General features: G+C 52.8%; 6 protein-coding genes across 6 annotated transcripts; 4 read left to right on the top strand and 2 right to left on the bottom strand.

The window, feature by feature from the left end:
* The first annotated feature begins 96 nt into the window (after positions 1–96).
* Positions 97–2732, top strand: BKA58DRAFT_466333. Its single transcript, XM_046175008.1, has 3 exons — positions 97–1251; positions 1304–1674; positions 1724–2732. Exons 1-3 carry the CDS (start codon positions 346–348, stop codon positions 2676–2678), a joined length of 2232 nt encoding a protein of 743 aa, XP_046029515.1. The 5' UTR covers positions 97–345; the 3' UTR covers positions 2679–2732.
* A 1303-nt stretch (positions 2733–4035) lies between these two features.
* Positions 4036–6485, top strand: BKA58DRAFT_101132 (uncharacterized protein). The gene is made up of 4 exons (XM_046163728.1): positions 4036–4127; positions 4183–5120; positions 5213–6041; positions 6093–6485. The coding sequence occupies exons 2-4, from the start codon at positions 4257–4259 to the stop codon at positions 6188–6190; spliced, it is 1791 nt and encodes a 596-aa protein (XP_046029514.1). The 5' UTR covers positions 4036–4127; positions 4183–4256; the 3' UTR covers positions 6191–6485.
* A 294-nt stretch (positions 6486–6779) lies between these two features.
* BKA58DRAFT_409111 (transcription factor IIA, alpha/beta subunit) lies at positions 6780–8440 on the top strand (the record flags this gene model as incomplete). Its single annotated transcript, XM_046172126.1, has 4 exons — positions 6780–6827; positions 6868–6969; positions 7357–8351; positions 8401–8440. The coding sequence occupies 4 exons, from the start codon at positions 6780–6782 to the stop codon at positions 8438–8440; spliced, it is 1185 nt and encodes a 394-aa protein (XP_046029513.1).
* A 482-nt stretch (positions 8441–8922) lies between these two features.
* On the bottom strand, positions 8923–10625 carry BKA58DRAFT_101080 (Rad1/Rec1/Rad17). Its single transcript, XM_046163727.1, has 2 exons — positions 10310–10625; positions 8923–10255 (listed from the first exon to the last, which is right to left on the bottom strand). Exons 1-2 carry the CDS (start codon positions 10464–10466, stop codon positions 9237–9239), a joined length of 1176 nt encoding a protein of 391 aa, XP_046029512.1. The 5' UTR covers positions 10467–10625; the 3' UTR covers positions 8923–9236.
* BKA58DRAFT_436375 (uncharacterized protein) lies at positions 10594–10988 on the bottom strand (the record flags this gene model as incomplete). The annotated part of the gene is made up of 4 exons (XM_046173408.1): positions 10594–10639; positions 10692–10746; positions 10799–10828; positions 10880–10988. 4 exons carry the CDS (start codon positions 10986–10988, stop codon positions 10594–10596), a joined length of 240 nt encoding a protein of 79 aa, XP_046029511.1.
* Positions 10989–11284: 296 nt separating this feature from the next.
* BKA58DRAFT_398700 (histone acetyltransferase GCN5) lies at positions 11285–12763 on the top strand (the record flags this gene model as incomplete). The annotated part of the gene is made up of 3 exons (XM_046171500.1): positions 11285–11793; positions 11850–12675; positions 12734–12763. 3 exons carry the CDS (start codon positions 11285–11287, stop codon positions 12761–12763), a joined length of 1365 nt encoding a protein of 454 aa, XP_046029510.1.
* Between the last annotated feature and the right edge of the window lie 1337 nt (positions 12764–14100).

The raw sequence follows: 14100 nt of genomic DNA, 5'->3' as shown, positions 1-14100 counted from the left end.
GGATCGGATGTCTGCCCCTGCTTGTCAGGGATCTCGAAGGGGTATCGGCCCCACTTACGCGCTCCATGGGAACCGGCCCATGACATCATCAGCATTCTCAAAACACCAAACACTACAGCTAAGTTTCCCGCGCGCATCCGCACAGTCTCGCCAGCGGAGCAAGCGTTTCAGGCGGGGCCTTCTAGTGCCTGCTAAGCATGGCGAAGCATTTTCGGCCTTTGTTCCTCGCGATTGCTGTATCGCTTTCTTCGCTCTGAGGCGTAGTCCTGCCGCGCCTGTTTTGTTACGCGCTTTTTCTTCTAAGATACCCTAGATCACCCTTCATACCACCACTCATCATCGACCATGTCCTTCCTTGAGCGTCAGAAGACGCGCATCACGGGTGACGAAGGTGGCGCCCGTCGACACAGCGTCCTGAATCCCTCGTCCTCGGGCAAGATACCCAACGCGAAGAAACCACGCACGAGACCGCCCGCATCGATACGCGATCATCTCCCTTACCCGAACTCGACCCTTTCTCCCACTTCAGGACCATACTCTATAGGCAGCATGGAGATAGAAATCCCTGTCGAACACCCTCGTCCGATCTCGAACATCAAGCGCAAGGGCCGGCACCTTCTGCAGTTGGAGACTGTCTTGTTCACACTATATTACCCTGCTTCGTTCGGAAGTGGTAACGGGAATGCCCCAGGAGGAGAGAGGAAATGGAGTCGAGAGACATGGCTTCCAAGACCGCGCATGGAGACAGCGAAGGGTTATGCGCGGTTTGCTGGCATACCGAGCCCTATAAGCATCGGCATCTTTGGCGCGACCACCATGCTCACCAAATTGCGCGGTTTCAGGAATGCCCCTCCTGCGACTCATTGGCCCCCGGAAGGCAACATGAAGAAGGACGGTTATAAGATCAAAAACCAGCAGGGTAGTCCGCCCGAGGGAATGAATGATGAGCCCACTTTCCCACTGTTGATGTTTAGTCATGGTCTTGGTGGCTCTAGAACTGCATACAGCAGCTTATGCTCTGAATTCGCGAGCTACGGCTTCGTCGTGTGCGCGGTGGAGCATAGGGATGGGAGTGGACCGCGGACTTTCATTAATCACAAGAAGCGAGGGAAGCGGAGAAAAGATGCCCAAGGAGGAGGAAAAGCGAACCATACGGATTGCGACGGAGACGAAGAGGACGACAAAGACTTTGCTAAATTCCAGCACCTGGATCACACAGACGAAGAAATTGCGCAAGGTTATCACTATATGGTACGTACTGTGGGATTCGAGAATCCAGGATCTCGTAAGCTGACCATAACAGGACTACATCTTCCCCAAAGACAACCCGATGGATACTGCACCGAACAATGAGCACGGCGTCGACGGCGAACTGCGTAGCGCACAGATAGAGCTGCGCCTTTGCGAGCTCGAGGAAGCATATCGTGTACTCAAGACAATATCTGCTGGCAATGGAGAGGAAATCGCACGGCAGAATCTCCGAGGCGAAGGCTACGTTGGAGGCTCTTCCAGAGGTCTAGGCGGAATTGATTGGGCACAGTGGAAACATCGTTTTCACGTAGATAAAATGACAATGGCTGGTCATAGTTTCGGAGCTGCTACAGTGGTAGAAGTGCTCAGGCATACCGAACGATTCACAAATGTGCAGGCGGGGATAATTTACGACATCTGGGGGTGAGCATATCTCCCTCTCCCTGTTTGCATTGGAACTAACACTTTGCAGCGCGCCTGTAAAACCACCTGTGGAAGATCCGAAGCACAGAATACACCTCCCCCTGCTGGGAATCGCCAGTGAAGCGTTCATGTATTGGCAGAAGAATTGGGATGCGGCCATGTCCTTAATGAAGGAGGCCAGCGAGCATGGTGCCCCTGCGTATCTTCTAACGGTCCGAGGCTCCATCCACATCAACCAAAGCGACTTCTCGATCTTGTACAAGCACGTCTCATCGTTGTTCATGAAGGCCACTGTCCACCCGCAGAGAGCTATTGACCTCAACGTCAGCACTAGCCTCGAGTTTCTTCGTCTGGTCACGCCAGATTCGGGAGGCGGAAAGTCCATTATCAATCGATGTATGACAGATGAGAAGATTCTGGACACGCCTCTTATGGAAGACATGCCTAACGACCACCGACCGAATGACCAGTGGATAGCTGCTCGTCTACGGGTTGACAATGAATTCAGGAAACGGTTAGCTGCTGGTCTGCAAAGAAAGTTTAGACGCAACTTTCAAGGCGGAATGGGCACTGGATACACGACTTCTGATGAGATGTGGTGTTTCCATAAACCTTCAGAGGATGATCTACAAACATGGATCAGGGCAGAAGACAGAGGAGAAAAGCGTATAGATGAGGATCGTGCCATTGCACCGGCGGAGAAATCTCGGAATAGTCATCATGCGGTTCCCGACGCGCCTAAATCTGCAACCCCCTCCCAGAGAGAGGCAGAGAGAAGCGAAAGACCGGTACGGGAACATGAGGCGGAGACAAGGGATGCAAACAGTCAGCAAACAGGGCATGGGGTACGAGATAGATATGATGATGCTGAGAAGAACACTAGTGGGGAGTCTGGGGGAGAGAACGCATCGGCCGCTGCAGGGCAGGGCGAAGATGAACAATCGAACAACTGGTTGGGCGTTCTTCCGAAGCTTAGACATGGGCCGGGGCAAGCATCAGGGTAGATATAGCGTTAGATTATGTGATCATATACAGACTCTAAATATCCTTGACCGGACTATTGAACAAGTACTTGAAACCCATGGAAGTCGTGGATATGATATTGTCGACCTGTAAGCTTGACAGACTCGTTCGTTAAAACATTGACGTCATGATCTAGATATTCTAGGATCTGCGTTGTTCCCGGTGCCGCGTCGCCCGTATCCCGTATTGACTGGGCTGAGGCTACGCAAGGAAGCGTCTGCCCAGGTATCGCGGCCCTGAAGCGTATAGGGGCGCTTGGTTTACCAAGCTAGAGAGGTTTAAGCAGCTTACACAATCAGGTCTTCGCAACAACAGACCTGACAATGAAGCTAGGGAAGAATTTATAACCGCCAGCCCTGCAGACTGCTGACAGGAGCTGCCTTGGTGTCACGTGAAGACGCTTGGCAAGCGGCACTTGCCGTTCCGGGAAATTTGTTGTTCAGTAATCAGGATGGCAAAGCATCCCGGACTGCACCAGAGCCACAAGACACACAGCGAAACAATTGGCCACACCCAGCTACCAAGCTCCGAAGACCTCGGTCTCAAACATCTCAGCATTAGCAATGTCTAGGAAAGGCCTGCGAGCTATAAAGTTGTACGCAAAGAAGACTATGTAGATGGTATCACAACGCCCGCAAACCTGTGGCCATGAACCCACCCGTCCATGCAATCGTCCGCCTCTTCGCCCTACGGACAGCAGGAACTAGCCGCATCGTGTGCGGAGACGCGCATTAGCCCCGTGTAACAGCGGACCCTTGATCGATCTCGAACCTTGTGAGCTGTAGCGGCCGTTCACTGAATCGGCGCCGGAGCATCTTTTGCTTTTCCATACTGGCTGGTCTGCGTCAGATTGAATTAGTCTTGGATGCAATCTACATGTACACAACGTCTTCCCGCTATTTTTACGCGAACCAAATTACTCCATTGAGAATCTGTACGAAGGGTTTACGATTTCCCTCACAAGTGAACGATAGCGGTGTTTCAAGAGTCGGAACGGAGTGATTAGGAGTCCGTGGAGACCGACTTCGGTTCAGCACCCTTTCGTAGTCAGTCTCGCTATTGGTTCCACCGAACTCCTTCGGTGGCATACCTCCGGACCTTACTCTGCTCGATCAGCGGTATCAGAAGCCAAAACCAGAATCATGACGAGCTCAGAATCAGAACAGACGCAGACATCACGAAAGCGCTCACGCAGGGGGGACAGTGGCGATGACGGTGGTGCTGGAGGAAAGAAGGCTAGAGGCCGTCCACGGGTAGACACACAGGACGCCACGGCTGCAGATGTGAGTGGAGACGCAACGTCCTTTTTGCTCTGTCTACCCCGATTCGTCGTTGTCAACTCTTGGAGCGGGATGGTAAACGGGACATGCGCACCTGTCCTGGACGAAGAAGCTGTCAGGTTGTTGATGTGTTCTCAAGCTCGACCCACTGTGAGCTCCTCATCGTCATCCCCACCTCCTGTGAACGATGCTGATGAGCCTGCAGCGCTCCAGATGACACTACCCAGCATGGAGCCCCTCGCGATTCGATCTCAGCATACATGTCGAATGTACTGACAGATGTACCAGAGACGAAGAACTCAAATCCGGCTTGCCCAGCGTGCATACCGCCAGCGGAAGGAAACCACCATCGCATCGTTGAAGAGTCAAAGCTCACAGCTCCACTCGATTATCGACCAGATGAACAAGGCATTTTTAAAGCTAAACCAGTCCACCATCAAGTCAGGTCTGTTACAGCTGAATCCGACTTTGGCCCAAGAGTTCAAGCTGGTAACGGACACGTTCGCGAGCTTGATAAAGACAGCCAACGAGGGCCAGTATGAGGGAGACGAAGAAGGTGAACAAGGCGAACAAGGAGTTGAAGGCAATGGTGCACCAAAGCTAGCCGAACCGGAGCCTGAAGTGCAACACATCGGATGGGGTTATTCCACAGTTCCGAAACCATCCGCTGAGAAGCGCCCGCAGCCACAACTGTCAACACCGGATAGCTACCTCGCCCACATCAGTGCTGCTTATGGCAATGTAGACTCCCGTAGGAGCGATCTGGTGGGATGCCGACAGTTTGGAGCAGGTTCGGTCTTCGACCAGTCACACCGATCTTCGCAGCCTCCAGTAGACCCATCACCATCGCATACTTCATCCGAACCGACGCAGCTGCCTTTCGGGCTTGTAGACCTTCTGAGTCAGCACCAAGCACCGTATGCAACATCAAACCCACACACCTACTCTGTCCGTGTACCGACGCCTGAAAGGACACCGCCAACGAACAGGCTACCCACGCCGCCTCCATCGAAACTACCGACGAGGACACTCCCTCCGGTGACAACGTACAGTTTCCAAGAAACCACATTTGCCAGAAGATTGTCTAGGGCGGCGCTCGAGGCGGGGTTTCATTTGCTTAGCAACGCCCATGCCCGCCCTACGGTACGTTTCCAGCTAGTCGATGTAGGAATTGCTTCTCTGGCTTCACTGCCTATTTCCCCAGAGAGTGATACAAGGCTAATCATTACAGCTAGGCAATCAATCGTGTATTCAAGCTCTCTCTACCTCATGAAACCCTCGATCAAATACGAAGCCGCTTCCGAACTATCATGGCCCGTGGCATTGACGAAGATTTGGATTGGTGGGAGTCGCCATTCCTCCATCTCGGTGGTGCAGGAACTCACTATCCGCGACGGGACGCTGCCGGCAATGTAATGTCTGTTAGGAACGGATGGAACGTACGGCAAATTGGACCAGCGGAGAAGAAAGTACTCATCATAGAGAATACAGAAGACGGTAGGAGTGAAGAGCTACGCGGCGTGGACCTCCGTGGATACGAGGGAGAATGGTTCGATTGTTACGACGTACAAGGCTACTTGGAAGAGCAGTACTCGTGCAAGCTCGACCCGAAGAGCTCGTTCGCGGAGTGTGTTATCGACGTTGATGACGAAGAACTGTCCAGAACCCCCAACAGTGCATTACGGCAACGGCCGCATAACACAACGAGTCTGCCTTCTATTCACCAGAACTCCGCGAACGCATCGGCAGCTCCGTCAGCCACTTCGACAAATCCGCCAAACAACCCTTACAATATCGCGAACAGTGGAGCTTTTGGGCTAGACCTGTCTTTTGGGAACACCGGTGAATTCCCCAGGCTTGTCAACTACGAAATCTCCTATGATCAGACACTGGGTTTAGATCTCGCACCCGGGTATGATTATGGGTTTGCGCATACGTCTGCCTTTCACATGGACAATATGGATTTGGGCATCAACATGATGAGCGACGTAGCGGCAGCTTTACCAGTGGCGAGGCAGAAGCGGAAGAAGACTGCCTGGCTAGACGTTGCGAAGCTGATTGATGGTGAGTGTACACATTCACGAGAAGTCAACATTTGGCTGACATTTCCGACAGAGATCATTATACATGGCGTGTGTCTCGGGCGATCACCAGGGTATAGGCGCAAGGACGTTGATGCAGCGGTACAAAAGGCTTTGGTGCATGAGCATTAGCCGGTAGCGATTGCGAGGAGCATGCCAAGATACCCAAGTGCGATTCGAGTGCAGTGGCGGGAGTTTTGCTTCTTATGGGATGCAGGTTGGTCGTTTGAGGTGCAATTGATGAACTGACGACGTCTGTACCAATGTTTCAATCGATTCGTGTGTGTATTGATCATGGCCACTACTATATTTCGAATCCGCCAGAACGGTGCATCGCGTTCTTTGAATGTTGAGCTGTGAGCCTAGTCACGTGTGGCGCTAGAGTAGCGTTAGGCGCTAAGGAATCGGCGCCCTCAATGATTGCCGGAACGCCGCTCACTATCACTCATACACCCACGATCCCGAAAGCTGAGGGTACCCGAACACGTTGTACAAGGCCTTCCGTCTGGGCTAGCGATATCCGTAGAACTTCCTTGACCGCGCAGAAGCTTCCTCAAGCGCGCGCACCTATCTGCAGCCTCAAGCGCTGACGTCGCCTGCCTGGCTTGCCTGCCTATTCCTCAATCCTCTCCACGCGAGCAACCATCGCAGCCGTCGCGCAGCTATCACAGAGCTCGCATCGTACACTAGATAGCTCAGACCATACCAAACAGTCGCGATCATGTCGAACTCGGTCGTGGTTAGTATTCCCAAGGCGCGCATGCGAGCGGTGGAAGGGTAAAGGCAGGCTTGCTAACAGCAACCACCAGGGCGGCGTGTATCAGCAGATCATCGAGAAGGTGATCCAGACCTCGCAGAATGACTTCGAGGAGTCGGGCGTCGATCATAGCACACTCGACGAGATGAAGCAGGTATGTTGCAACCTGGCCTCCATGTCGGCCAGCGCGCCTTCCTTTTCTCTGTCGCAGCACATTTACGGCAGCCGTCACACCGCTTCTTATGTCTCTCACTTTTCCTGTCAATTTATTTCTCGCATCGGTTTCGCTGGCTGCGGCGATCGCGCGGTGACCGCCTGGCTTGGGTGATGGGCGGCTGGAAGCGGGGCGGAGTTGCCGGTCGGTCTGGCAGCTCCGGGGGCGCCTCAGTATTTGAGATGCCTTCTTATAGCCCTTGCACAGCTCCCCCACCCGCCAAGACCAACGCATCATTTCCTAAAAAGGCATAGTCTGTCATGTGACGACTGTTCTCACATCATGTTTTTGTTGCAGTCGGGCTGAGCATGTGCTGACTATCACTAGGGCTGGCAAGAGAGGCTGTCCGCTCTCAAGATTGCTCACTTCCCATGGGACCCTGCTCCTGAGCCTGTTCGTCAGCCACCTACGGTGCCGTCCAACGTAAAGGTTGACAATGACATGCCTCCCGTGTCGGGACCTCAGGAGGTTCTCAACTTCCCCAACGTGCCTGTGAAGACAGAAGGAGGATACCAACCACCAGTTGCTAACTATCCTCCTGCTCAGACTGCAAACAACGGCTATGGCGGTACCTATGATCAAAACCAGCAGCTCGCGCACCAGCGTGCAGCTGCTTTGGTACAGCAGCGAGTGCAGCAGCAAGGACATGTACAACAGCAGAACTTTCCGAACCTGGCGCAACAGGGCCATCTGCCTCAAATGCCCATGCAGAATCAGCAGCAACAGCAGCGTATAATGGCGCAACAGCAACAACAACAACAACAGCAGCAGCAGCAGCAGCATCAACGCCCTCCGCAACAGCAACAGCAGGGAATGCCACAGCAGCGTCCACCACCGCAAAACCACATGTACACCTCACAGACTGATGGTTCGGGTGATGCTATGGCTGACTGGGAGGCCTTGAAGGCTGCACGCGCTGCTGATGCAGTAGAGCGCATGGCGGCGGACGACTTCATGCGTTCTCGAGTTGATGCCATGGCTATGCGTCAGGACAGTGGTCTCATGGTACCGCTCGACTCGATGCCAAAGGGCAAGAAGCGCAAGGCAGCTGTGCGTGTCCTGCAGGCCGAAGACGCAGAGGCTTCGTCAAGCGCACCGGCCCCCGCACGCTTCGACGGGGATGACGACGTGAAGCCGGAAGAAGATCCAGATGACGCGATCAACTCTGATCTGGATGATTCCGAGGACGAACTCGGTGATGGAGATAACAGTGATGACGAAATGGTGGACTACATGTTGTGCACTTATGACAAAGTGCAGCGCGTCAAGAACAAGTGGAAGTGCACGCTTAAGGACGGCATCTTGACCACGAACAAGAAGGAGTAAGTTGGGTGTTGATACTTTGCAGAGATCTTGCTAACGATACGGAAGATACCTGTTCCACAAGGCAAATGGTGAATTCGAATGGTGAACATTCGCAACCCATTACTAATGCCCGTGGTAGCTGAACTTGAGTTCTAAGTCGCTCCGTACAGCGCACGAACCCCACTCGATCGAGACGCGAGTCTAATGCGCCTGATATACGACTCACCGACCTCGATCCCCCTTTCGCGACGACAAAGCGGCTCGGTACGAACATCGATAACGAGTATCAGATTGGATACTATGGCCTGGCGCGACACTCGAGAAAGAAGAAAGAAGAAAAGAAACAAATTCCCATGACGCATTACATAAAACTATGGATAGGACGACTGGGCGTCCTGAGTATTCCTAGTTTACGCTATACAGATTGATTTTGCACTTACGTCAGGACTAGACGTTTGGCTGGCCTCACATGTCCTAGTACAGGCGTATCGGCTCCATGGCAGGTTTATATTTCATCAGGTGGAGTTTTCTGCTTGAGTAAGAAACGGAAATGTCGAATTTGTGGCCATGTCCATAGCAAAACGTCAGGACATTCAAGTAAGAGGCTGCCAGACAAAGGCTCTTGGTTGCTTCATCACAGAAGTCATTGTACGATTGTGGATTTCTTTCCCTATTCTGTTCGGGTCTGGACAGACTAGCAAATATAAGATATCAGCGAAATCGGCACATGCTGAGCTCAAACTCCGACCTCATTCAAGTGAAAAGCTGAACACTCTGGAGCCTACACTGTCACTGGATCTTCCAATTTGCTTGTTTCATCATAGTGTAGTCCGCAGACCTGTTCAGTTCTTCCCTTGTCGGAGGTGCTCCTGCTTTCTGCCAGTAATGATATCCATCGTTCCTCATAGCGTATCATCAGCTCCGCTCTCGCCATCACTCGCTGGGCCATTGTGCATTAGAGTCTCGTCAACGTCTGCGCCCTCGGCCTCGTCGTCATCCTCTTCCACAAGCGGGACAAAGCGAAAGTCGACGAAACTCACTTGTCCGCCTGTGGCCACTCCAGGCCCAATCTGAGAAGCCGACCCACCACCGTCTACCTCAATCATGAACTGTAGACTCAATACGCCTTGGGTATCTGCTCGTATACTGACTTTAGTCGCAACGTTCATGGCGCGCGCAGCCTTTTGTATCAAGCTAAACTTGTAAGATGAGCGGAGTACGGCTTGTGGATCGCTGAGCTGGAAGGTCTCAAGCAGATTGGTAGGTTGCTGATCTGCCGTCTCGTTGTTCGTATTGAGGTTCGTGGATGCAGGGGTGCGGTAGGCGGAGAGCTGGGGCTGATTGTTGAACTCGACGCGTGCTGAGCCTAGAGTGCCTGACGACGAAAGAGCGAAGAAGGGTTTGCCGTGCACGGTTTTGGCGTACATGGTCAGTTTCTCTGGGCTTGTAGATGATAGCTCTTGTACTGCGTCATACAGCCAGCTGCCTCGCATGATGACTTTGAGTGCGAGGGCTTGGCGATCAAAGGGTATCTCGTCTGTGTACTCTGGCTCGTACGTCGTGAGATCGCACTGCGTGCGTATGCTCGCTTCTGTCAAGGTGACGGCTAGTGGAGCTCCGGGTCCGTCGTAGCTTATCCGACAGAGGTTGTTCATGCCGCCTAATATGTTGTTTCCAGTGAAGGCTGTGCTGGTGGGATAGGCACCATCGCGCGCCCATGGTGGTTTGGAAGTGGAGGGGTCGGTGAGGCCGAAGATCTGGAGGGTCTCAAGGAGGGCGGGAAGGGATATTTGGAAAGCCGGAGTGGTACTAGATGGTGAGTCGAGTTCATCGTCGCTGTCAGAGTGTTGGGAGTTCGGCGGTGGGGCGGGCGCATTGAAAGTGTAGGTTGTGAAGAGGGACTTGTCAAGGAAGGCGGATGCTGTGGTTGCGTCAGCCTGCGAATGTACAGAGAAGTTGTTGCGCATAGACGTACCTTCCATGACGCTCGCCTCATCGACGGCAAGTTTTATACCAATGTCGCTGATCTGGACATGAGCCTTGTTGGAGAAGGCAATGCAGCGGAGGAGCAGGTACAATTGTCGCGCAGAGCTTGACACTGCCGTGAGGATTGGGGGCTCTTCTTCGTCCATAGTGCTGTGTTATGAGTGTATGGGCTATGGGGTATCGCGCAGGTAGATTCGAGAGTCTTGAACTTTTTATTGGTATTCCATAGATTGTACACAGTATGCCCCTAACGCCGGATGGAGAAGTAGGAAACTAGACGTAGACGCCGACTGCGCAAATCATGTAAACGGCGCCGAAGCTGTTTGCAGTCAGTGGGCGCATGTTGTCTCTGTGTTTCCAAGGCCACGTACCCGAATGCTAATGACGCGGGAACACCGAGAACGGGTAGGTTGATGAAGGATCGGTCTGTGTGCGCGTGAGTAGAGGTTCGCTAGAGGGACATGGCTATGTCGCGTACTCAAGCCGAAGATGGTGGACAAGATGAGAGCTGCGCGCGTTGTTAGCAGAGCTCCACTAAGCATGAGAGCTTGCAACATACAGATGGCTAGCAGCACGAAGCCGACTGTGAATTGCGTGTTCTTTCCGACGGCAGGGCTGAAGGGCGAGGACGCAGCAGCCTCCCAGACGTCTACAAGTGGGCTCGACATGTGTGCAGGCGTGCAATTGGGTTATGTAAGTATGAATCTCTCGTGAAGCTGCTTTGGTGGCCTTTCGTGTTCACTCACAGGTGATCGGCCGTGATTGGTGTGGGGCGACTAGCGCGGGAGGCGCACCTTCCCCGACATTCAGTCAACACCACGCACAGGGCCGAGAGAAGGCGCGACCGCACACCAGAAGGCGCCCTATACCGCAACATGGCGGGCGCAACGGACGACAGTAAGTGCGCATACTCTCCCCAGCTTCATGCGTGTCGACAGATGTGCATCGTACCCACAAGCCCGACATGTCTCCCCGCAACAACATCCCGCAGTTGCGCGACACGCTGGGCTATCCCACCTCTCCCCCAACCTCACCACTGCTCGTTCCTCCCCCCATACCTCGCCGACACACCCGACAGTCTTCTTCGAACACATCACTTCGCGAAGTACACGCTAACCCGTCTCGCGCTGAAGCTAAGCGCAAAGCGACCACCGACCCTCCCAACGGCTCTCCCAAGCGCATAAAGCAGGATCCCTCGACACCTTCTGCCGCCGACGATGCCCCTGCGCCTCCCGTGAAACGCATAGTACCATTCCCCGAGAAGCCCGCCGTCATAGAAGAGCGCAATGGGGAGATTGAATTCAGAGTGGTCAACAACGATGGGGAGAGGGAGAGCACCATCATCTTGACAGGCTTGAAGTGTATTTTCCAGAAACAGTTGCCTAAAATGCCGAAGGACTATATTGCGCGCCTGGTCTATGACAGAACACATCTGAGTATAGCAATCGTGAAGCATCCTCTCGAGGTGGTAGGGTATGTAAACACTCTCGTCCCATCTTCGGCCAGATGCTGACAGTATAACGTTCTAGTGGCATAACATACCGTCCCTTCGACAAAGGCCAATTCGCCGAAATCGTCTTTTGCGCAATCTCCTCGGATCAACAGGTCAAGGGCTACGGTGCCCATCTCATGTCCCATCTCAAAGACTACGTCAAAGCTACTTCACAGGTCATGCACTTCCTGACCTACGCCGACAATTACGCCATCGGATACTTCAAAAAACAAGGCTTTACCAAGGAGATTACCTTGGAAAAGTCAAGATGGATGGGCTACATCAAAGACTACGAAGGCGGCACCATCATGCAGTGTAGCATGGTGCCCAAGATAAGATACTTGGAAAGTGGCAGGATGCTCTTGAAGCAGAAGGAATGCGCAAACGCCAAGATAAGAGCTGTGAGCAAGAGCTACGAAGTCCACGCCCCTCCGGCGCAGTGGGCAAAGGGCGAGCTGAAAGCCATCGACCCCCTGACCATTCCTGCCATCAAGAACTCCGGCTGGTCACCTGTCATGGACGAACTCGCTCGCGCGCCCCGCCACGGACCCAACTACAATGCCCTTCTCCATCTCCTCAACGACATGCAGAATAACAGCAATGCCTGGCCGTTCCAACAACCTGTCAACAAGGATGAGGTGCTCGACTACTACGACGTCATCAAGGAGCCCATGGACCTCGCGACCATGGAGGAGAAACACGAAAAGGATCTCTACCCCACCCCCGAGGACTTTATCAGGGATGCCAAGCTCATCTTCGACAATTGCCGCAAGTACAACAATGAAAGCACGCCGTACGCAAAGGCGGCGAACCGTTTGGAAAGATATATGTGGCAGCGGATACGTGACATTCCAGAGTGGTCGGTAAGTATTCAACACTTTTATGCCTGACGCAGCAACATCATGACTAACAAATTACCAGCACTTGGAAGGCGAGTTGACAGGCAAGTAAGAGGTTAGGGGTCTAGGTTACTCTGGGTCCGCCGTGCATAGAGGGCGTTTGGTATGTGGGTTGTGGCAGCTTGTATTATTATTATTATCATCAATAGTCTTGTTGTTTAGCGGCATTGGGTAAGGTGTAAGGTGTATGGTATGGTAGTATTGGTTAAGGGTTCGGTCGGGCTGATTATACCCTTTGTCGTTACGTATTCGAATCACTTGTTCATGCCCATCTTGCAAGAACATGCAGTGAGATGCTGGGTGTGCAGCGTACCTGTGAACATCTCGTTTAGCAAACACATGGAGGCACAGAGTATGATGAAGTCCCATACCGATGATGGAATATCGATTCGTCCATGTGGCCTATTTGCTATACCAACAGGCCTTCCCCATTGTGTCGAGCACCTTCTCAATTCGTCACTACTCTCATTACAAAATATGTGACTGCGTGTTTGCTCTCCGTATGAGGTTCGCATCACGGGTTAGTATAAGGTAGCACCAAGTACACGTTTGCAAGGCTAGGTACGTGGGACCAGATTCTGTGCTCAGCCTAGACGAAGAAGTAGGTAGCCGTACACCAAACATGTTTGGTGCAACCGCACAATCTACCATGCCGTGTCCCGCAACCTTATTGTGGCGTCCGTAGCGTTCGATGTACTCAGTTGATGAGATTTGAACAAGGCTTCGCGGTTTAGCGACGGGGTATGGTGCTCGTCTACATGACAGCCACAACAGAGAAGCGAGTGAAGAAGCTTTGTGGACAGTAAGGAGGCTTGTACAGTGCGCGCTAGGAAGTTTGAGCTGCAGTACGGTGGATAATGAGGATGAGGATGCTAAGCTCGTTGGGATAAATAATGCGAGATGTCGTCCATGGTCGTTGAGAGGGTACGCTTACCGTGATTAGGGCGAGGCGTGACGACTGATCAACTTCAATCACTGTGACTTGCACCCAAAGTCGTCAATGAATACTACGCAATAGCGCGGATGAATGGGCTCGTATTTGATTGACGTGGTGTATACGCAAATACATTCGTTGCCCGTGTTTCGTTTCGGAAAGTGGAGACTGTCTCCCAGACACTGATAGGAACTGACCGAGATGACGGGCGCCACGGATACAAAAAGTAAGTTGTTCCGGATTGCGAATAAGGTGCTGCATCGACCACGATCCTTCGAATCGAACATATGTAATCAATGAATGGAGGCTCCGCGGATGGCTGTACCTCTTAGTTGTTGGTATTCCGTGATTGTGCTCCTAGCAGACGCCACGTAAAGCATGATTAGGTACAGTAAATTGTAACCATTCGGTTGGCCTCGGGTGGGGTGGTAAGCCTAACATGGGAGAAGTGCCGA

This window comes from Alternaria rosae (genome assembly GCF_020736505.1).
Source record: "Alternaria rosae strain MPI-PUGE-AT-0040 chromosome Unknown BKA58scaffold_2, whole genome shotgun sequence".
NCBI classification, from domain to species: domain Eukaryota; kingdom Fungi; phylum Ascomycota; class Dothideomycetes; order Pleosporales; family Pleosporaceae; genus Alternaria; species Alternaria rosae.
Note: the sequence above shows the minus strand (reverse complement) of the source record. Positions and strands in the feature narration are given on the sequence as shown.